Source organism: Pholis gunnellus (genome assembly GCF_910591455.1).
Source record: "Pholis gunnellus genome assembly, chromosome: 1".
NCBI lineage: Eukaryota > Metazoa > Chordata > Actinopteri > Perciformes > Pholidae > Pholis > Pholis gunnellus.
In genome coordinates, this window is record NC_136528.1 from 19,704,377 (window position 1) to 19,727,494 (window position 23,118).

At 39.6% G+C, this 23,118-nt stretch overlaps 1 protein-coding gene across 1 annotated transcript; it reads right to left on the bottom strand.

The window, feature by feature from the left end:
- Window positions 1–1,305: 1,305 nt before the first annotated feature.
- On the bottom strand, window positions 1,306–21,219 carry LOC306695357 (DNA-binding protein RFX7-like). The gene is made up of 9 exons (XM_079158585.1): window positions 20,822–21,219; window positions 16,879–16,912; window positions 12,267–12,352; window positions 11,884–12,006; window positions 10,171–10,288; window positions 9,411–9,494; window positions 9,064–9,277; window positions 8,112–8,386; window positions 1,306–7,486 (listed from the first exon to the last, which is right to left on the bottom strand). The coding sequence occupies exons 1-9, from the start codon at window positions 20,941–20,943 to the stop codon at window positions 4,250–4,252; spliced, it is 4,293 nt and encodes a 1,430-aa protein (XP_079014711.1). The 5' UTR covers window positions 20,944–21,219; the 3' UTR covers window positions 1,306–4,249.
- Window positions 21,220–23,118: the final 1,899 nt, after the last annotated feature.

Consider the following 23,118-nt stretch of genomic DNA (forward strand, 5'->3'; position numbering starts at 1 on the left):
CCTTCTTCTTCTTCTTCTTCTCCTCCTCCTCCTCTGTTTCGTCCTTCCTCCTCCTCCTCCTCTCCTTGTTTTCTTCTTCCTGGCACCTCTACAGTCGGAGGAAACCCCAGAACAACAATACCGATAGAGCACCTGAACGCATCATAAATCTTTCACTGAATATATATAAACATAGCGACACCACAAAATACAATACCATTACAAGTAACTTAAAGTAATGGAGTAGCCTACAATCAGCAAAAAGCAGTGCTGTAATGTAACTAACAACAATTATTTAAGTACATATTTGTGGTACTAATAATAATATAGGTTTTAATGCAACTTTAACACATTTTAGAGGGAAATATTGTACTTTTTATTCCCACTACATTTCTTTCACATCTCAGTACCGTACTGACATAAAGTAAAAGTACTATTGTATTATTATTATTATCACTGATGATAATATGTAAGCTGTGTGTATGTTGTATTCAGTCATTTGAGGACAATATTGATCTTTAAGTAACTATATCTGTCGAATAAATGTAATGGAGTAGAAATATTAAGTAGCACAAAATAAAAATACACAAATATAGTACCTCAACTTAAATACATAAATACAAGGTATTAGTTCTGTTTCACTAGTGACATTGACCGTCAGTCTAATTATGGCGTAGTGTATGTATGGAGTTGTTGTATCAGCTAAATTCATTTGAAGTAAGGATTCAAGGATTCAAATGTTTGTCACAAACAATATGTGTCATGAAATGCAATTGTGTGCTCTGAATTTAAATTAATTTGTTCATGTGAAATTCAGGTTCTCCCAAATTCAGTCGGAAGTCCAAACAAAGTAGTCTGATTACTGTCATAGGTGAGACCTTGCATATGTTAACTCTAGATCAATAGATACAGGATTTCCACACAGCTTTGTTGTCAGAACCAGTCATGAAGATATGCCTTCAACTATTAATCCCCAACAGACAGAAGCAGAAAGAGACACTCTGGACATTAAGTCGTGAATCTATAGACAACATGTGTATTTAAGGACACCCGCCAAGGCTGAAAATATGTATAAATATCCTAATCTGAATTTCACTGTACTTTCACTTTTTGTATTTTTAAGTATATTTTGATGCTAAAACATTTGCACTTTTGCTTAATTAACATTTTGAATGTTTCTCTTATTTCAGAGTATTTCTACACTGTGGCTACTTTTATAGGTGAAAGATGTTCACCTATAGATTCAAAGGTGAACGAGCATGCGTTCCTTGTGTATTTTGCTTTTATGCACATATCAAAGAGAAAACACTGATTCCACGATACTGATGTACTTAAAATGTTTATTGTTTGAAAAACTCTTTAAAAAGCAGTATCAACAAGCACTTCCCCTTATAAAAAAATCCCCGATACACTGACCACAGCGACACAACAGTAGAGGGCAGTTCTACAGCTCTGAACCACGTTCAGCAAGAGGAAGGGTGAAGTCTTCTTTAAACACAAACCAGAGTTAACCAAATAAATGCTTTGTTTGTTTCACAGACACAGTAAAGAGAAAATAAAACATAAATAAGAAACATTTGTCTAAATTGATCAATGTTAAATCATACTCAAAATGAGATTATATATTACAATCTGCTTTTACAGAAATGAAAGGTTTTCTAAAAATGTATAAAACAACGCACAATATTTATCAACACACTGAAAGAGATTCAATGTCCTGCGCTTGCAATATATCATGACATTAATATTACACTTTATAGTTATGGATTGTCTCATTTACACATTTTAAAAACGTGAGCAAATATTTTCTGGGACAATTTTCTGCCAAAATACAGTTCTGAAAGGTTTTGAATTTTGAGAGTTTTGTTACATTTTCTTATTATTCACCACATTGGACAAATCATCTGTTGAAAAAAAAGCACTTTATATGATATGTGGTTATTTGCTATGACACTTTTAAAATGTATGCTACAAAACATCATGACAGTGCAAGTCAGATTATTGTGAATTCCCAAGATTACATGGTTTGCAATGTTGCATCTTCTGTACAAACAACACACTCTGAATAAATATTAAAAACACAAACACCGTGAACGACGGTGAGACTGACCAAAAATAAAAACACACTCTCTAGTGCTAACACAGAGAAACAGGATAAATTACAGTGTCATAAAAACATTATTTACCTGTTGGTTTCACAAAAGCATCAACAATAGTAAACAAAACATTAACATTGTCCTGATGAACTGATTATATAAAGAAATGTTTTTCCAGTGCTGCAACTGTCACCAATGTTTCACCTATTTCCCATTTTATTCTTCACATTAAAGAATATAATTATTATGGCTGTTACCAAACATAACTCAGTATGTTACCGATATCTCAGTGCATGTTATTGCAGGTTATATTTAACAGATAGTCTTTGGTATGGACATAAGGCTTAAAAACCAAAACCCTCAGGGAGCACCTGTGAGTCTCATCACATCTGTGGTTGCATGACTTCTTCACACACAGCTCTTCATCAGTGCAAAACAAGACTTTTCATATATGATCAGTGATTTCATGATAGAAATCCTCAGGCCACGCAGTCAAACATGTTCCTCCATCATTCAAATTGAACTCAGTGCATTTATGTAAAGAAACACAAGTACTACAGATTGTCAGTGCAGTATGAGGAGTACTACATTAGGAAACAAAATTGTTCGAGTTCTTTAGAGATGAGGAGTACATTTATGCTCAATTTCATCTATTTAGTCAATTTTTTTATCAGATGAAAACCTTCACCTCCGAATCAAGGAAGTTATTTGCACACAGTACAACAATGCATTTTCTGAGTGCAAAGGAAAATGGCTATTATTATGTCCCGTAACTCTTCTTTTATACAAGAATCATACTCTAAAAGTGCAGAAACCCCACATTCATGGGGTTTAGTTTAATTATTATCAACTGGTTTCTTTAATAAATTCTTTCCATTTTTAATCTACAAGTGGTTAAGAGTAGAGCCCTCATCTTACACTGCTGGTTTTCTTAATATGTCTAAGGATTTAACAATAAACAAAGAAATGTTTTTTCCATGTAAATAAAAGAGCTTCATTAGAGTTTCTGCAACTTTATAGCTTAGATTATAAAAGACAATTTATATTTTTTCATACTTTTTGCAAAAATGTGGCTTGAAAAACAAGACAAAGTGCAAAAGAGGCCTAATTCTACGATGGAGATCATCATCTTCAAGTTGTCAGAGCTCTATATTGAGCAGACGTTTGATTGTGGTGATGATTAAGACATGAGAGGTTGACTCTTTGAATCCAATGGAGAGGCACGGAGTCTGGGATGACTGTCAGGAATATATAAATGAACGACATCTCAAAGCTTGAAAATGTGGACCAGATGAACTGACAATTTAGACATTGATCACTTTCTTTTTTGGTTCTGGTACGCTTAAAGTATTACTCTTCATGTATTCCATCGAACTGATCCCTCAGTGTTCATTTTTATATAATCAGATAATCTATTTTATATTCTTTAATTATTCCGCATCCTATTATATGCTCCATGCCAACTCCAGCAGATCAAAAGAATATATTAAATGTGTTTCTATTGTTGAATTTGCCTCTATGTTTCTGTCACTGAATTGCATTTCTATAAACTGAGTGTACACTTTCAAACATGTCTTGTTAATATTTTTTTCAGCGAAAGAAAATGCACATAAACTAGACTGACACCTAAAGCTCCAGCAAAGATAATTTGCGATACTTGCAGTTTTTTTTCAGTGAATATGCATCGCACACAAATCACTATTATTACTATTATTAGTTCAGCAGTCATTTTTCTCATTATGCTTTAGTTAGATAATGCTTCAGTTAAAAGAGTTAGACACAATGATATTAAGAAGTAGTTTTGTAAAAGGCTTATTAATAAAACTCTTTTTTTCATTCATTTATACATTTCGTTACACTAAGAAATCCACGGATGTTATGATTTCTTCACAGACTTGTCAGTGAAAGATTGTTTTTTTGTTCAGTAACTTTTGTTTACTTGTTGTAAATGCTCTTGATCAAACAACGTGAGGCGACGTGCTCTGATTAAAGGGAAATGACCAGCATTTTAATCAGAGTGCTGCAGCATCATTGCAGTTCAGCCTGGCACTTAAACTGGACAAACCTCAATGTGTCCAGTGTTGCGTTATAAAGTCTAAATACCTGAAAATAAATAAACAAACAAGAACCACAGGTTAACATGTTCAACATGACTAAAAAAAAAAGCTCTATTCTCAACCCATCAACCCAACAGTTGGATGATCTTTGCTTTCGAGCCACTCAAGCCCACTTGAATGGGCCGTGTCGCTGGTAATTTGCTGAAACAGCACATCATTCACCAACTCCTCCTCTGCAGCAGCATGTTGATATTGCCCTTGCTGCTGGTTGGGGTCAAACAGAAGGTCTGTGTCCAATGCGTTAAGGTCATTGATGCTACTGGAGAGATCCGATGTCATTCTGATTTCACAAGGGAAATCTGCCGTGCCTGTAGTTAGCCCTGACACCTGGTCCATGAGCTGACTGCCAGCAGTAAGGCTGTTGTCTGCCAGGAGGTCTTTCACAGTGCTGCTGAAATCCAACTGCTGCTGTAGTTCTTCTTGATGCTGCTGTGAGCTCAGCGATAGCAACATAGACTGGGCCTGTTGTCGATGCTGCTCTCTAGAAGCTGATTGCACTCGGCTGTTAACTGCCGAGAGAATCATTTGTTCATTAATAGCATTCTCGATGAGGTAATCTGGCCTCTGCAAATTGCATCTGCTGGTGGAGTCAGAGGTCATCGGGCTGAAGTGGTGGTCACTGCAGGAGAGGTTGGCGTCGGACTCGAGGATCTGAGTGAGGTTCATACGTGCAGTGTAGCTGGGGGGGAAATTATTGATGCCCAGCCCCCGAACAGTGTCGTCATGGTCCCCATCCAGCTTGCTCAGAAGGACATTGGTGATGTTTTTGCTGTGGCAGTGTTGGCCCGGCGTGGGCCGGACCTCAGTTTGCATCATGATGTTGAGCGGCACAGAATGGCTCCTCTGCGCCATGCTGCTCACCCCAAGATTTGTCTGGCAGTTTGCAAAGATGTTTAACATCTCTGGCGTCACAGGAGAGTTAAAGGGAGACGCTACTGAACAAGGGATATGGGGAAGGTTTCCTGTGTTTCCACTCAAGTTCCTCTGATGCACAGCGGGACTTACACTGCGACATCGAAAGGTTGTAGCAGGTGTGTTGGTGGCTTTGTTATCCAGAGGGGCCGGCACAGCAAAGCCCTCCTGCTTGGCCATGTTAGTTACCTGCTGCTGCACGGGGGAGATGGGAGTCAAGCGCCCAAAATGGCTGTCGTGGTGCCGTGCGTGAGGGACGGCGAAAGCGTGAGGTTTTTGGAAATGGTCACCTATCAGGCTTTGATAGCTGGGGAGGATTCCCATTCCACTGTTGGCCTTGTTTAAGCTCCCGCTGCTGCTGTTGTAACTGGTATTCATCCACTCCAGCCTGGTCTTGTCTGGGTGGGTTGCCATCGGTCTCTGCATGGGCTTGACTGGGCTGCTGGAGATGGTGCTGCCGTCGTGGAAACCAGTGATGCTGGAGTTGATGGGTGTGAATGCAAACGGGTTTCTGCACTCCACTGGACTGGGAGGCACAGTGCTGCTGCAGTTGGAGTGTGGAGTACCAACTGGGGTGTGTCGACTGCTTCCCAGTGCGCTGTCCACTGGTGTTGTGGAGGCGATGCGGGAGAAGGGGCTCTCTCTGGTGAAGCATTGGATTCCTCCCATCATTTCCGACGTGGGTGTGGGAGTTGGAGTCGGAGTAGGTGTTGGAGTTTGGATCGGGTTGCTGTGGCAGTTTGCAGCATGATAGTAAGCAGACATGGTCTGATTGTTAGACATTATGTTGTCTGGCACCAAAGCGTGTTGGCCCTGCAGACTAACACAGGTTTGAAACTCCTGCAGGTTGTTAAGTTTCATCTGCTCCTCCATCTGCACCAGCTCCTCCACAATGCTGTCCTGAGTCACATCATCATCAAAGGGAAAGTAGTCCATATCAGTCTGCATAGGGAGCTGGCTTGACGATGAAGCTTGATTCAAAAAGTCTAAGGGTGTATTAACAGGGATAGACTTCGAGTAGGTATGTTGTTGAGCTCCCTCCAGGCTCCCTGTGGCTGAACTCCTAACATCACTCATACCTGAATGTGTTTGGAGGCCGGGGTTATTAGGTATGGCATGCACGTTAGACATCGTGTGCCCCTGTTGTTGCTGAATTAATGCGTGACTGACTGAGTTGCAAGTTTCCATAACAGTGGAAGTGTTTTTCCTCTGCATTGAGCTCTGTGTTTTGGCAACAGAGTAGAAGCCACTGGCTCTGACAGAGGAAGTGCAAGGTGCGTGGACTTGAGCGGATGGGACGGTCTCTACCTCTCTGGCAGCTGGTGCACTTTCAGGTCTAGTTGGAGCTCCTGGCCTGAAAATGTTACCAACCGTGTTTCTAATCCCATATCCAAGACCAGCACCGCCCTCTACTGGCTGCTGGGGCATAAAAGCCCTTTTGATTGGAGAAAGGTCTGGACTGAGGCCTGAACGTTTCCTGAGGCTCTTAGTGGACACGAAACCTTCCTTTATTGGTATCAAACGGCTGCTTTCCCCAAATGAAGGTGGTGTGCTGGTGTTCAGTAAAGAAACAGCGCTGGTATTCTGAGTGGAGGGAGTTAAGTGCAAAGCGCTTGTATTATTAGCGCCGTTATTGCTGTTTCCAACTGTTGCCACAGTGTTAGAGCTTGAAGAGGAATTTCCATTGCAATTAGTGCTGGATGTGTCCTCCAGACCCAAGAAGCCTTTAGACTGAGGTATGGGCACACTGGCAGCCCTATGTAAAGCCCCTCTAGCCCTAATTGCCATTGCCTCTTGAGGGAAAACTAGAGCACCAGGATTTTGCATTTGGCTGTATTTATGTATAGCTTCAACTTCCATTTCAACATCGATGGTATGAGTGTTAGTAGTCTGCCCGGACCTGGCCACCGGGGCCAGAATGGGGACTGCAGAAGTACTCCTCGTGCTTTGATTGGAGCTGATGTCTTCTGCAAACAAAGTACTACTAATGCCTGCAGATGCCGGCCGCAGAGTGGCGTTTGCGAGGGAAGTGGTGGTATTGCTGCTGTTGGGTGCGAGCGATATGGCTGTCATCTTGACCAAACTGACTGGGCTGACATGACATGTGGTCATCACTGTCTTAACAGGGCTGTTGCCGATGATCATGGTGGAGGGCGAGCGCAAAGTGATAGCAGTCGTGGTCGCAGGTTTGGGCAGGATTTGCGCATAGCGCTGCCGAGCAGTGCGTTCTCCCACTGGACTGGCTCTAATATTTTGTGGAGTTTTGGGGCTCTGCTTCACTGCCTGGACCGGCTGGGTCACCATTTGGAAGTTAATAGGCAGCATTTTGCTCTCTACTGTTCCCATTGGGCTGGGGGACAACAGCTGCCTGCTTCTTTGTACCTGCAGGGAGGGAAGGTCAATCAGAAAGTGCACAACTGAATTCTAGATCATAATCAAAAGGTCTGCAATAAATAGTTAGTTCACCATAGTTTACATTATGTTGAATGGATAACCCATTAACTCTTTAAATGATGATGATGACTGCATCCAATATAAATTAATATTTGTTTTGACTAATCATGTGTTTTTGCAGCTTTACACTCATATCCGAACAAAATTACTCATTAAAATGTTGAGTGACTTTGAAGTAACAAATATCATTGACTGTCTCTGTTAATGTTTTACACAGAGTAGTCCATTCAGATGCAATTTGCATTAGTGTGATTACTTCTTTGATGTCAGTAAAGTCAGTATTAAAGGTTTTATTAGAATGAAAAAAAAGATGACTGCACTCATCTTTACTAATTAATTAATTCACTGTGTTATTAGATTTAAAAAAGTGGTGATTTTGGACGCAAATTGTGTTTATCAGGTTCTAAGCATTAACAAAGAATATATCATTTACCACTTTAAGTCAAATTTCAATAAAATCTAGATTTCTATTTACTCTACAGTGACAAAAAGACAGGACAAAATTACACACAACAGTGTAATCTACATGCTGCTGAGAGCGCTGCTCTCTCACCGTGATGGGGCTCGGGACAGCAGCGACCACGATGCCAATGGTTGGCTGAGGTGACAGAGGGGTTGGGCTGGCACAAGGCACACTGTCCCTCTTGGTTTGTCCCTCTCCGGGTAAAGGAGAGTGCAGCTTCTGTTCTTGTTGTTTCCTCTGGATCTTCCTCTGGAGCTGCTGCTTTGCATCGACAGAAGGTGAGGACAGGGTCGTCACATGAGGCTGGAAGGAGTGAGCCTCAGCAGTGGGGACGAACGCTGAAACCGTCTGTGAAGACTTAACCTCTAAAGAAAGGAAACAGCGGTAGGTTAGAGATGTATCATACTACTGTTAATAGTAAAACGTAAATAGCCTCGTCATCATTATATGTGAAGACAATATGCTCTGATCATGGCACTTCATTGGAAAATACCCTAACTTAATGTTTATAATACTTAACATCCAGGAGTCCACGCATTAAAAAAGTCAAAATAAAACATTAATACAATAATGAGTGCAAGGTCCAAAAGCTAAGATTAAAATCCCAATACAACACAATCAAAATCAAATAACAACATGCATTCATTAATAACATCAACAACTGGATCAAACAATACACATATAAGATAAACAAAATGCAGGCAAAAAATGGGCCAAACAAGCGCCGACAAATTCAAACTAATAACTACAAAAATACAACCAGCTACAACATTAGATAGGAACATTCATGTATGTATATTCAGTCATATAGTCTGATTTAAGTTCATTTGGTTCAAAAATGTGTGAGCACTTGTTGATTCTATAATACTGAATATTTTGTTTATCCACATATCAAATGAGTAATATGTATGTGTTCGACCAGAGATCCAGAGACACTTTGTTTTACTGACATAAAAGAGCAGTAGCAGGCAGCCGCCTCAAGGTGCCACAGTTGACTTGTTTTTACACAGGTGGCATGGAGCCGATTTAGAGAGCGTCTGACCTGTTGCTGTGCCGGTGACAATGGTGAGAGCTGCCAGAGACTTGTTGCTGATGTAATGGCTGTCGATTAGGAAGCGAGCCAAGTCTTCCACGGCATCAAACTGGCGTTTCAGCACCTTTTGGGCCCACTCACACACCAGATCACAGGCTGCAAATCGTACATCCTCCTTTATGCTGCTCAGCTGGCCCGGTGACTCTAAGACATCACACTGGAGCTACACACAAAAGAGTTGTGTTTTTACATATATACATGATACATTGCATGACAGGACATTGATAAAAATAGAGTCAAAGAGATTTTGAGATTATTTAAAATGATTAATAAGGAAGGAATCTAAATGTGCTTACCCCATCCCCTGTTTTATGGAGATCCAGAGAGGGTAAAGATGGCATGTGAACAAAGGGCCTCTTCCTCAGTCCACTGTAGCAATATGTAAGCTGGTGTTAAGATCAATAACATGTGATTCCAACGTCTGCAGTAATATAGATTGTACACGTTCCATGTAATGTAATCAGTTCAATTTTCCATGTAAATAAATCTATATTAGAAAATTGGACAATTTAATTTTCTATTTTCTATTTCTATTTTAGTTTTTTATTTGACAGATCAATGTAAAATTAAGATTTGTTTCGTATCTAGGGCCTGTTGGATTTAAAAATGGAAATCGTGTTTAATATGTTGATAGTGTACCAGTTCTTTTACAGACTACTTTAATTAGTGCTTATTGTCAAACTATGAATGAAAAGAAATTGATTCCTCAGACACTAGCAGTTTGCTAATACAAGTTCAAAACAAACTCCCTTCAACAGGCAAAAGTATTTCGCCATCACAACCTATAAAACTCTCACACCAAGATAATTCATTAACCTGAATGACTGAAGGCTATAAATACAAATCAAGTTTTGCACTTTTACGTCATCAGCAAAATCACAATTGTGTCGTGAAGGTTAAGATCACGGTGGCCTCTGTATTATGCTCCTGCTTCAGAGGCAGAGGGGGACTTTATTTCATTTCACATCTATATTTAGAGAGCTTATGAACTGCAACAGCAGATGGTCTGTGACCAGAGACAGCCCCAAACTGTTACAATCATTCCACTGAAGGATATTTTGATTTTCCTCTCATGCCAAGTCGACGCGCCTTCATGTTCGGGAAGACGTTTTTCATCATTTTTCCAAAATCTGCAGCACTCAGTGGTTGGTAGTTTAGATTGTCACAGAAGCTCCTGAAAGACACAACAGACAGAACAAATTAAATCAGAGGGAAAATTCCATCAACAGCTTTTATGTGCCGGCCATAACCTCTAACAAAGCTAATTCAGCCTCTGTCTCTCTTTGCTGCATTTCTTCGACAGTATACTCAAATAAATACGTTTGAATATCCGAGTAAGCCAAAATACTCTAAAATGTATCCTCGCCCATAACGTCCTCTGCACTCACATTTTGATGATGCCATTTTCTTCGTTGCAATGTAGCGAGTTTGCAATACAAGCGAAGAGAACAGTACGTTTTTGAGCGGCATCTAGAGCCGGCCCTTCGGCTACCCAGAGGCTGAGACTTGAAGTCCAAGCTGAAACAGCAGCCTAGTTCATCCTTACATCCAACGACGTCATTGTCATGTCAAATGACGGCGCTGTGCACAGGAACAGATTTGCGAGACGGCTTAATCGTTATCTACTTCAATCATCAGCTCCAGAAAAAAACAATCAGTTATCTGCACGAGTGAGCCATCTTGCTTCTTTGTTTGTTGAGAGTTGCACATGCATAATATCAAACAGCTAGGTTCTACGGCAGAGTGTAACGTCAGCCAGAGCTAGCAAAATGTCAGCAATTTGGAAATGTTTTACACTGTAAAAGCACACCAGTCAAACGGCAACACATTTTTTGCGCGCTGGTATCAGATCGGTACTCAATAAGTTCAGGTGATGGAATCGGATTCAGGAAGTAAAAAATGCTATTCCAACATACTAAAAAGTCAGATATTTGTCTTTTTCTTAGGTGCTGGCGGAGACCAAAAACAAAACTAAGAGGAGATTGAACAGTTATATTAATCATGTGACCAGAAAACTTGACTGTAAATGAATACTAATGTTGCTTTGCAACTGCTGGATGAGTAGGAAACTTTGCTAAAGTTAGGTGTGTAGAATTTTGCAACAATAGAGTTGTAAAAGTGACTCACAGTTTGACAAATTTGTAAAACGAGAACTAAACTAAGTGACGTCCATATCTACATGTTTGTATTGGGCATCACCCCCATTCCCATTGAACATAAAGGGAGGTAATCAAATGTTTCTTTCTTGCATTTGTTTCTTGACTTCAGTACTTGCAGTACCTTTAAAAAATATAGTGCCAAATGTGATTATTTCCATTTAGAAAACAAAATGTTTTAGTTTTAAAGTGAAGCACATAACGCTCTCACTCTTTAAAGCCTTTTCACATGTCTATCCCAAAGGCGCCAATATTTCTGGGGGGCACTGTATTTCTGATCTGGTAGAGTTAAAAAGACAGTTACATAACACTGTCAGAGCATTTCAATGGCTGTCTCAGACTTTCCATTCTAATATTACCAACACATGGTGCTCTCTGTGATTCCCATGCCTGCTGCGTCTATTTATACTGTTGCTTCAGCCGCCAGTGATTTAGAAGTGAAAAAATCTCGACCATTAGTAGCTGTTATCTATTAAAGAGGTGAACACCAATGAAAGATATTCAAATACATAGTGGAGTCTATAGGTAAGTAAAAAAAAATCAGCTTTATTCTCTGTGAGTTGTATATTTTATGTGTTTATGTGTATCTGCTTTGGGCTCTGTTTTCACCCACTTGTATTCATCATAGACCTCCTGTTTGGGAAGAGACGTCTCTGGGTATTCCTCCAAATGATGGCGGATCCAGTTAAACGCATGCATCTGCTGAGTGCGGCTTGATGACAGGGCGGTCTGGTCACTGAGAAAAAAACGTGGATCATTGGTTGACTGACAAATGACAAAGCAAAAGAACAACACTTGGCTCACTCAAGTCCCTGTCACCTTAAGAGTCCTGAGAAATCCTCCTCACCAAACATAATCTAACTTTGTTTGTGTGTGTCATTATTATTTTACAATTCTATGTCATTCACAAACTAAACATTTTTAAGACTAAAACAAACCACTTCATCAACTGTACATCTTTCTATAAATACTGTGAGAAAGCAGGTGTGTTCTTACCTTTTATCAATGCTACTGCTTGGACCAGAAGGCAACTTAAGGTAGAGGTAGAGTTTTTCAATGTCTGAGAACTTCTCCACATCTTGCTGTAGAAATGAAAAAAGGGTAAAAAAAAATAGAATATAGTTTTAATATTTGGCCTTCCTATTCATCAGTATGTAGGTAGCTTCCTGCCTTGGATTTAAAAGTGGAGGTCGTCCTGGTACACCTGCAGAGCAGATAGTTGGTTCAGTCTCCACTGTGGTCCAGAATGAAATATGTTAACCTCTATTTGATGGATTTCCAAGAAATATTGTACGAACATTCATGATCCCAAGAGGATGATTTTGCTGATTCTCTGACTTTTTCTTTAGCGCCACCAGCAGGTTCACATCTGTGGTTTTGAGTTAAAAAGTCTCAACAACAACTATCGGCTGCATTAAAATTAAATCTGGGTCACACGTTCATCAATCTGTCAAGATGAAGAGTAATAACTGTGGCGGGCCCCCGACTTTTGCTCAGCTGTACTTTGTGTTTAGTGCTAATAATCCAATGTTAGCTTGCCAACATGCCCAACTATAAGAAGGTGACCATGGTAAACATTACACCTGCTACACCTGTTAACCTTGTCATTGTGACACATTTAGCCCACAGGCTGTTGACCGGGGCTCTCCAACAAGTAGCTCTCGAGCTAACTGTAGCGTAACGGTTTCTGAGTGGCTCGCTAAAGGTTCAAAGAAAATTTAGATTAATTTGATAACACAGAGTCACTTTAACTGTTTACATTTCTATCCAATCAAATTCACTGACATACCACCCCCTTCTGACACAAAATGATTATTTGTCAATCAGTTGACGATTCGATGAGTTGCGTTGCTTTCTATTTGACGCTGTGACTTTAGGCGGTGTTAGCAGACTAGCAAGCACACACCAGATTTGACAATGACCGCAGAATATAACAAGGCCAATAAAAGGCAAAACATTTCAATTTCAATTTTCAGGAGGAACAGAAGAAGTCCTTCGCATATGGTGGGATTGAAATAGAGCCGATGACTGTGGTGACTGAATGTTGTTAAAGGACCATAAAAACTTTCTCTGCTATTAGCCATGTACAACTTGGTGCTCTGAGTAGCTCTCATTTTGTCAAATTTTGGAGACCCCTGCTGTAGACTGTTAAGTCGTGTCTTCTCAGTGACACAACTCAACAGTGTACCTGCCTTTATTACAGTGAACAAGTAAATTATGATCCCGGCCTATTCTCAGTCAAATGTAACAGTAGTAACACAACAGTACACACAGGCGTGTCCAACACAACTTAAATCTGAAGCAACAAGGTGCTTCACTGGATGAATATTAAACATTCATTAAAGCTGAATTCTGTCATGTTATATAGTCTCCTGTAAATATAATCAGCAGGGAAACATCTTGTTTTGTAAATCAAGACAGCAGAGGAACACTTTTCATCTTTTGTTGGGGTCTTGGATGCTGCTCTGCAGACCAGCCGAACCTCCACAAACTAAAATGAATCACAAAATTCAAGAAATCATCAGGGCTGACCTGTTAGCCTTGGTATCTAAGATGTGTGCTAACTAAACGTCCTTGGCACGGTCTGGAGCTACAAACAGTCTGAGACACTTCTAACATGATGGCAGAAGAAGAAGGAGCAGTTTAAATCCTGGTGGTTTAATTGGCAGCCGACAACAGTGTTGAACACCAAACAATACTCCAACCATGTGGGAATGATGTCAGTAACAAATGCTTTGAAAAGTGTTCACCTCCCTTGAATGTATTCATGTTTTATTGTTTTAAAACACTGAATTAAAGTAGATTTTTGGTTTTAAACTGTTCAACAGAAAACACTCTTCAACGTTAAAGTGAAAAGAAATATCTCTACAAAGTGATTTCAATTCATTTTAAACATAAAATACTTGTTTGCATAAGCATTACGATACATACTGTATCTGGATGTGTAACTCTAGTTGGCAACTTCATGTGTGAAACAAGTTGTGTTAAGCCTTTTGTGGCTCCAGAAGGAGCAGTGCAAAATTGGTTAAATTGACTCAAGTGATGTCACTTGAGTCAGCGTGAGTTGGTGCTGAGGAAAAGAAAAGGTGTGGAGTTAGAAAGAAGTGAGTTTAACAGATATGTAGCTCTCTCCTCATCTCTGCTTGATGTTACATCAGCCACTACTAACATAACACACCTGAATCTCTGAACCGTGGTGTCAACCGTGTTGCATTGTGGGTATAGTAGGCGCCAGGTTTTGACAAGAAGAAGATTGCATGGAATAAAAAAGACGATGTTATAGGAGTGCAGTACTAAATTAGCGGAGGACTCTTTTAAATCAAGCATTAAGAAATAGAAAGAGTATGACACAACTGAAATCTGCCTGAAGAGAAACTAGTGAGAAAGGACACCAAGAGACCTCTGAAGTATTTAAAAGCTTCACAGGCGGAGATGGTGCATACAACTGTTGGGAAGGTGCTCTTTTTGTCTGTCAGACTTAATCCCATTTTTGGCGTAAACCAAACACGGCATATCATTAACATACCATCCCCACAGTGAAGCAGCGTGGCTAGGAGTGAGGAGCATTAATTCAGTTTTAACCTGACTTTAAACCTAGAAGTGTAGAAATATGAGGCATTAACATGCTGCATTCTTACAGCTGTACAGCTGAGACACACACATACGGCTTAAATGCCTGCAGACAGACAGACAGACAGACAGACAGACAGACAGACAGGCTTCGGCAGAACATGCAAGCTTGTGAGGTGAACTTCAATCCTCTGCCGTTAACCTTTCACCTTGAACAGCTTGCTGAGCCCACAGCTCTCTCATGGCTGAAGGTAACACAGAGCAGCCATGAGGAATACAGGTAACACACATCATCCTTATAAATGATAATCCTGAACATTTTTTAACGAAGAAATAATGATAGGCACAGCTTTATCTGTATTTCAGAGGCAATGCTGCTTAAACCTGGTTGTGTATCATTCAGAGGACGTGGTGGTTGCCTTTTTTTTTTAGTCTGACTCACTTCCTGCTCTGCTGACTTGGACTATCAATGTCTGTATGTTACTGTGTCATCAGCTGTGCACAGTGAACTCCAATCCCCACTTCTAACAAAGTTGTTACCAGCATGCAAACACAAACGCAGTGTACATTTTAGGAGTGTATAGTTCATTTGTTTCAGCTTTTTTGTGCAGCTTTGTACACTGTGAACCTGACACAAGATGACACACGATGCTGCAGGTTGGTCATCTAAGGTGAGCGCAAGGAGAGATCAGGAGGAAGAGAGGAGGATGAGAACACAGGCTCACACAAGGTCAAAAGACATTTTTGACTTTCTTTTTTTGACAGGGATGAGGGTAGATGAACCAGTCTGTATTAACAACTACATGACATCAAACCGTATATATAGAGTGTTACATAAGGACAACCAAAGCTGGCCAACTTCTACTAGCCTTGGCTCCACAGTGGATTTTTTGCATTGAGGGTTTCTTTTATTAAAAGCTGAAACATGACACTGGGATATTCTGATATGTTAAATGGTTTCTACAACGGCTCGATAAAACTTTGAGTCATCATGACTTTAACAAATAAATAACAATTATTTATATTTATTCAACATGTAGGCTACAGCTCCCATGAGGCTTTAATGGTGACTGTCACACTCTCCAGGGAGCTGCACATTATTAAAAAAACAATTATATTGTTGTTGAATAGCAACTGTGCTGGCATGTACAACACTGGACACCTCTTCAGCAAACAGTAAAGTACAACATTAGCCCGCTCTTGTTGGTACTCGACTTCTTCTCTATATAGCAGGTTATGAAATCTACTCCAGAGCATCACACAAAACCACGACAGTAAAGTCACCACGGCCTTAGTCACAATGTACAAACGATGGACATCAAAACGTGATTCGTGATGATAACTGAATAGACCGTAAATATCTACAGCACAGCAACATTTATTTATTCTTTGTCCCACAAACAGCGGGAGCCGGATTTTCAACAACAGTTGATATTCAGTTTTTGAGTGAAATATTTTTTTGTTTTGAACAGTTGAGTGGATGAAACAAGCAATTAAAAGGACATCACTTTGGGGCGTGATGGTTGTTTTTAACTGTTTTTTTATGTTTTACGGACGTAAGGATTTATCGATTAATGAAGAAACAAATCGGCAGATTAAGTCTCTAATAACAATAATCGTTAGTTGGAGTCCTAGAGCTCAGTCATTCTTCCCAGAGCTTGACCTTCACCGTTTTTGGAAATAGCACCACCTTCAGGTCAAGATTAAATTTGCTCCAATACGTTTTTAATTTTAACGATCACATTAATGTTCTTTTAGCATCACTCCCAGGACATATTTTTTACGTTCTAACCAATTTCTGGTATCCCAAGAAACAATATAAGTATGTTATAAAATCTTCTGTACAACATTTTGTACAGATAGATTAGTTGTTTGTTGAAAGATTTGCCAGAAAGGAAATAAACCCTTTAGGAATCAAAAGTATTTCAGCCCGACATGCTAGAACCAAAAACATATTAGAAAAAACATTTCACCAGTTGAATTAAAAGGTTTCATTTCAATTGTAATTTGTAGGTTAAAACACGTCAAGGAAACTCACCAGAATGTTTTCCACTTTTGATTGAACCGATTTGCTGCAAAACAGAGACAAAGTATAAATTAGTATCAAGCTTATGTAACATGAACGCTTGTGTCTAAAGTGTATTTATTTATAAAGCAGAGGAATGTTTGGCATGAGACAACCCTCCCTCCAGCATCTCTCAGATCATGTATCCCACCACCAGCAACACATGTTGTCATATGTAAAAAGAGAGAGAGAGACGGCCACTGTGGTAACATTGTGTCTGACAGAAGAACACAGTTCCTCATGTGCAGTCACTGTGTAAACCTACCATACGAATATCTTAATCTTGAAGGAAGAATTTAATTTAAAAAAAGGACTTTTAACCTTTACTAATGTGTATTTTATAGTGTATATACTACAATAAAAGGAGCCCGGTCCTCTCCATACTGACCATACTGGTCAGACAAAAGATACAGAGCAAATTAACAAAATAAACTACAAGACCCTATGCAAGAGCACTTATTCATGCAAAAACATGCATTAGAAGACAGATTTAAACCAATGAGAAATAACTCAGGGTCAAACTAAAATACATGAATAAAACTTCTCCAGGTCTAATTCCTAATCTGCAAACAGGTCAGGTTGTTGTTGACTAAGGCACAGAAGGCATGTCACATTTAAAGACTCTTACTCGGCGACATCGGGCAGGTCAGAATCAGGAGATGCTATAGGACACGTCAAGAACAGTTCACTTTAATTCACTGTTACTAGGGAGCCAAGGATTTCCCAGTGCTGAAAGGCCGTCATTAAGCTGTTTGTTAGGCAGATTTTGGCAGAGATCCCAAATGACACCCAAGGCACTGAATCAATGGAAGAATTGATTGAACTTTAAATCATACTGTGTATAATATTCAGGTGTAATTCAGTCTCTGATTAGGTGGATTTGCTGAAAACCAGCAGGAACAGTAGCAATTCACGATAGACTATCATTGTTGATCAAGACACAGTGACGGTATAGTTGCAGGTGAACTTGCTGGCCCCGACTAAGACAGTCTCACTCTACAATGAACCGCTCAGCCGCTCAAGTCAACGTCAATATTTATGCTCTAATCCTCTTAAAGGTTAAAGATTTAGTGAGCAGGACAAATATCCAATACCCCATTATGTTAGCATAGTGACGTGTTTCTGCTGAGGTTCTCCTGCAGACGTTTCACCTCTGAACTGTCGTGCTTTCTGGTAGTTCAGCCTTTTGACATTTTATGGCTGTTTGACATTTAAATGATACTTGAGTTCATTCACATTCAGAAATTAAAGGCTACTTCCAGTCAGAACACAGCCTTGAAACACAACAACCATAGACAATATGCACTATCAGTTGTTAACAAAATCAAGTATTTTTTTCTAATGTGACATATTTTAACCATAAAACATCATTCAATTCATTAATACAACATTATAGCCGACAGATCTATTAGAATACAAACAACAACTGCTGTAATATTACTATTATTTACAGGCTGTTAAACTGACTGGCAGCTTTATGCAATCCTTAAATTCATTTAGTTTAATACATACACTTTTCCATGAGGCTTTGATTCAGTGTGTTTGACTTTGTCATTTGAGTAGATAAGTGTCCGTCCTGATTATTTAAAACTGGTAAGAGCATCCCAGGTCACTTGTAGTCATGTGCTTCTGTCTGGTAATTTTTTTGTAAATAGTTATTTGTAGCCTAAAACCAGGCAAAGACATATGAGTTCAGTGAGCTCTTTTAAATAAACTGGTATGAGAATAATTTGGATAATATCGTGGCCATGTCTGGTAGATGTGAGCAGTTTTCAAAAACAGATCTTGGTGATAAACATGCCATTATATTTTTATTTCAAGGGTTTAGCACAGCTGTTACGGGAGCTACATACTGGAGCTGTTTGTTTCGGCATGTCGGTCGTGTTTTGATGATGGAAATAGAGGGAACTTGAATGTAGATGACTATTACTGTGACAACGCCTTCAACCAATCAATAATCTAGCAAAAGATGAGGAGGCGGGTGTAAGGTGAAGGAAGGGATGAACTAGCGCCATGTTGCCTTTACTTAAGTAAAAGTAGCAAAACTCTATTACAAGTTCCATGAGTGAAAGTACACAGAACTATACAAGCAGAATGACCCTGTCATATTTATACTATCATGTACTATAATATCAGATTACTATTACAGGTGCATTAAAGCTACAGTTAGTAACTTTAATGAAAATAACTTTTTGTCATATATGCTCAAACTGTCACTTTATCCTGAAAGTACATAAGACAGATAAGCTTTGCCCCCTTTTGGTGCTACTAATAGCATTTAAAAGTTTCCACTCAGAAACAACCAATCAGAGCCGAGGAGTCTCTAACGCAGCTGTCAATCGCTGCTTGTGAACTCTGATCAAACTAGTCAATGCTGATCAAATATGAATCAAGATTCTGTTACAAAATTAACTATTTCGCACATCAAATGTTTACATATATGTGTGTACCGTTCAGCTGTAAAATGATAACGTTTGCTTTGTTCGGTGGGCGGTGCTTGGTTTTGGCTCGACTAATTGAAACATGGCGGCCAGGTCACAAACCTGAGGCATCTTCTGAGTTATTTGAAGGAGCTTTGATTGAGCTGGACTGGGTAATGGAAAGTAATGTATCAAGTAATGTAACTAATTACTTCTGCTCATGAGAAATGGGTTAACTTATTCAAAGAGTAATACATAAACTAAGTACTTTATTCAAGAAACATCAAACAAACATTTACCAAGTTACCAATTGTAGCTTTAAAGTGCAGCATTTTAATGTTGTTGCTGTTCAAGGTGGAGCTAGTTTCAACTACTATATGTAGTGTTGGATTGTTTGATATATAGCAATGCATCATCATATTGTACAAGATATGTTATATATGTAACATATATATTTACAGAATAACTGATAGCTGTAAAAACAATACAGAGTAAAAAGTACAATATTTTCTGGGGAGGTGTAGTGGAGTAGCAGTAAAGAAGTTAAGTACAAGTACCTCCACATTGTACTGTTCTTTACAGATTCATATTTTACATGCACAATGTATAATCTGTGACTATAATATGAGATACTGTTATTGATCATATGATTGCTATTGATTGAACAATTTGACAGTATGAAAAAAGTTCAAATCAGCTCCATCATTACTAAAAAGTCAAATTTCAGCAATAATAATCTATTTATATAATAATAATATACAGTGCAATACAATGACGCTGATAGAAACCACTGTGCGTTGCATAATGAGTTATGGTACTTTTGATGAAATGTAACTACAAGTCTTGTAAATGCAAGACTTGTAGTTTGTTTGTTATAGAAAATGTTTATTATGTTGTTCTGCTTCTGTTACGTTCTAAACGGAGTGGTGGAATTTGGCTCAAGTGCTGCACTTAGTATTTAACTTTTCTGCCATTTTATAATTCTCTCCCTTCATTTTAGAGGGAATTGTTGTGCCCTACATTCGTTTGTTACCTTACAGATTCACATTTTACTTGTAAAACATATGATAAGCCTATAAAATATAATGCATTGCTGTTGATTAACAAAAGTATATAGTGTAGGTAAACATGGCTCCCACTTGAGCGACTATAATGTAAGTATGCTCCTTACATATTATTGCATCAGTAATTCAGTGACGTATAATATGTACTAATTTAGTACTCGCATTGGGTTACATTTCTGCTCAACAAGTACTGTTTACATGTTATGCTTGTACACTTTGCTGATAATACTTGTGTACTTTCACGTAAGTCGACTACTTGTAACTAAGTATTATTACATTGTGGTATCACTACTCTTACTACTTTCCCCTCTGGGTGCTGACTCTCTGACCAAGAACAACGAAAAGCCTCAGTTTAAATGTGATATCTGTTAGTTATTTCCCCTTGAAGCATCATCGTACATGCACAGCGGTAGTATGTGAACACCTCCTCACCAGATGGAGTTCTTGATCCTCAGCTGCAGAGCACTGGCCTCAGCGCCCTGCAGCCCGGTGAGCAGGCCGGGCAGACTCCTCGCCCCGCGGTCCGCATGCTGCTGGGGGTCCTCCTCGGCCATCACGGTGGGCCACGGCACGAGTCTGGACTGGAGTGGACTGGGCGGGAGGCGTGGACGGGTGTACTCGGGTTAAACAACATGGACCGGAGGTCGTCGCGGTGCTAACGGGACAGCAGCGCGCCCTGTTGTTGTTGTTGCCACCCAGTCCTCCTCCGACATCGCGAGTCCCAACACTTGCTGAATTAAAGACGCTGTGCAACAAAACTACGTGTCGCTGGCAAACGCGACGTGATGCATGGATATAAATACAGGCGGGTGTAAATAGTAAACGGACAGCTGCAAGGCAACTAGCTAGTCCCTCCGGTGTGCTCTGCCCTGCAGTACCCCTCACGTTATGGGATGTCTCTGCATGTGCATGGTGAGTAGTAGCTGTTGGGCGAACGCATGCGCACTAAGACCCACAGCATTAAAAACAACATGTAAGCTGGAGACGTTACTGAGCACGTTGCTATGAATGTCAGTTTAAATCGGTTTAAATATGGATATTATTATTGCGTATATATGTTTACACAACAGTAAAGTACAAAATAAATATGAAAAGGTTATATCAATCAATAATTCATATTATTATTATTAATACATATTATTATTATTATATGCATTTGTATGTGGATTACCAACATCTTGACAGTTTGACGATGGTTTGTGGTCATTTAGTAAACTGTACCTTTACTCGAGAATATGCACCACTAAAGAACATATCCACTGATATACTACAGGCTTTATTATCTGACAACTAGTGGTAGAAAGTAACTAAGTAGCCTCCATGTTAAGTACAGTACTTAAGTACAACTTTGAGCTACTTTTACCATACTTGAATATTTCCATGCTACTTCATATTTCTACTACAATTTATGTATTGCAGAGACCAGTTATCTTTCATGTAATTTTATTTTACAACATAATCTAAGTTAATAGAATGCAATGCATTATCAAATATTATAGTGGTTCCAAACCTTTTTAGGCTTCTGACCTCTTTGAGAAAAGGGTGAGGACGAGGCAGCGAGGAAGAGGACCCGAATGCTGACTACCAGACAGACAGGAACAGTCTATGGATGTATTGCAAAGGTAAACGTATATACCTATTGGCAAGTCCAAACAGAGATTGTACAGAATCCAGAGGATAGCAGGGATGGGGCAGGGAGAGAGGCAAGCAGGTAGACAGGCAGGACACAGGAAACAGTAGGATATCAGATGCTCAAAAGCAAGAGGCAACAAAGCGGTGTTGTCGATCTGGAAGGGAGTGATTGAAAAGGGCTGGTTAAATACTGCAGGCCTGACAAGGGAAAGAGGAAACAGGTGAGCAGGTGGGAGGGGAAGATCAGGTGACTGGGACTGCAGAGACAGGTTTTTACTGCAGGACAGATGAGGGAGTGGCTGGATGTGGAAGTGAGGTGCTTGGGACAGGAGAAAAAGTCAGAGAGCATCTGGTGGACAGGTAGAGAATGGCAATGAGTGTGTTTGAGGAAGTGGGAATGTGCCTGGAAGAAAAGACAGAGAGGCAGAATGTGACGTTATTATTTCAGCTGATTTTATATTTACAAGCTGCATGTTCTAACTTTCTTGTGTGTTTTATATGGCCACACCGCACCTCAAAATACCACACAAAAAACGTTGGCCATTTAAACTTCCACAACAAAGATACTATGGCTGCAATAAGACAAGGAAGAGCAGGGGGTTAATAGGGCTCAGCAGCTCATTTTTGCCTTGGGGCCTGATCACATGAGACCAGTCACAACTGTGTCTACAGTCAAAAGCAATCTTAAACCGTTTCTATTTGATCAGGCTTATGACACACATACTCTGACTGAGTCAGCAACTTTAATGACATATGTGCTAAATACCTGGATTACTACTTTAAGTACGCTGGTTTATTGGGCAAGTATCACTGCCACAAAGCCAGTATTTCAGGAAATAACAGACATATGTTTTGTGTTAAATTAGTCTACAAACTATTTATAACTAAGTGATACCAATTCATTGTGTAATTCAAACTATTCATTATTATTTAATAATTTAAAATCAATATATTTTGGAAAAAATAATAATTTGTAGCCTAATACTTTTGTTGAAAGTTCGTCGCCCTTAAATGTCCGTAGGAGGCTACCGTACTGTGCACGAACTGAGAAAGTCGTTGCTATGCAACCTGAGCCGCGTTGTCTCCCTGCTTCCACA

Coding starts and splice junctions, on each gene's coding strand:
- LOC306695357 (XM_079158585.1), bottom strand. CDS start 20,943: ATGGCCGAGGAGGACCCCCAGCAGCATGCGGACCGCGGGGCGAGGAGT. Junction 16,913..20,821: donor AGGATCAAGAACTCCATCTG/GTGAGGAGGTGT, acceptor TCTGTTTTGCAG/CAAATCGGTTCAATCAAAAG. Junction 9,495..10,170: donor GCATGAGAGGAAAATCAAAA/TATCCTTCAGTG, acceptor CACCAGCTTACA/TATTGCTACAGTGGACTGAG.